Source organism: Saccopteryx bilineata, chromosome 2, assembly GCF_036850765.1.
Source record: "Saccopteryx bilineata isolate mSacBil1 chromosome 2, mSacBil1_pri_phased_curated, whole genome shotgun sequence".
In the NCBI taxonomy this organism is placed as follows: Eukaryota; Metazoa; Chordata; class Mammalia; order Chiroptera; family Emballonuridae; genus Saccopteryx; species Saccopteryx bilineata.
The window spans coordinates 373,894,475-373,895,119 of NC_089491.1; the positions used below are offsets into that span (position 1 = coordinate 373,894,475).

Consider the following 645-nt stretch of genomic DNA (forward strand, 5'->3'; position numbering starts at 1 on the left):
ATGACCGGCTCCTGCTGCGGCTCCACCTGCTCCTCCAGCTGTGGGGGAGGCTGCTGCCAGCCCTGCTGCTGCCAGCCCTGCTGCTGCCGGGACCCCTGCTGCTGCCGGCCCTGCTGCTGCCAGACCACCGTGTGCCGCCCCGTGACCTGTGTGCCCCGCTGCACGCGCCCCATCTGCGAGCCCTGCCGCCGCCCCATCTGCTGTGACCCCTGCGGCCTGCAGGAGGGCTGCTGTCGGCCCATCGCCTGCTGCCCCACGTCCTGCACGGCTGTGGTCTGCCGCCCCTGCTGCTGGGCCTCCACCTGCTGCCAGCCCATCTGTGTGCAGGCCCCCTGCTGCCGGCCCCCCTGCTGCCAGCCCGCCCCCTGCCGCAGCACCTGCAGGACCTACCCCTGCTGCTGCTGCTGAGCAGTGCGTCATCTCTGAGAGTCCCCCAGTGGATGGCCAGGTCCATCCTGCTGTCCCTTAGCTTCACTGCAGGGCAACATGTCTTTCCTCCAGAAGTCGACTTCTTATCTCTTCAAACTGGCTCACAGTAGGCACTGAAGACATCCTTGCAGGCTAACTACTGATGAAGAATGCCCTGTCTCCTCAAGATACTCGTCTAACTCCAAAGCATGTTGTCTGTTTTCTAATAAACTCTGT

General features: G+C 64.5%; 1 protein-coding gene across 1 annotated transcript; it reads left to right on the forward strand.

The window, feature by feature from the left end:
* LOC136323593 (keratin-associated protein 2-3-like) lies at positions 1-408 on the forward strand. The gene has a single exon (XM_066255445.1). It carries the CDS (start codon positions 1-3, stop codon positions 406-408), a length of 408 nt encoding a protein of 135 aa, XP_066111542.1.
* The last annotated feature ends 237 nt before the right edge of the window (positions 409-645 follow it).

Excerpts from the sequence above, each read along its gene's own strand:
- LOC136323593 (XM_066255445.1), top strand. The coding sequence starts at position 1 with ATGACCGGCTCCTGCTGCGGCTCCACCTGCTCCTCCAGCTGTGGGGGA.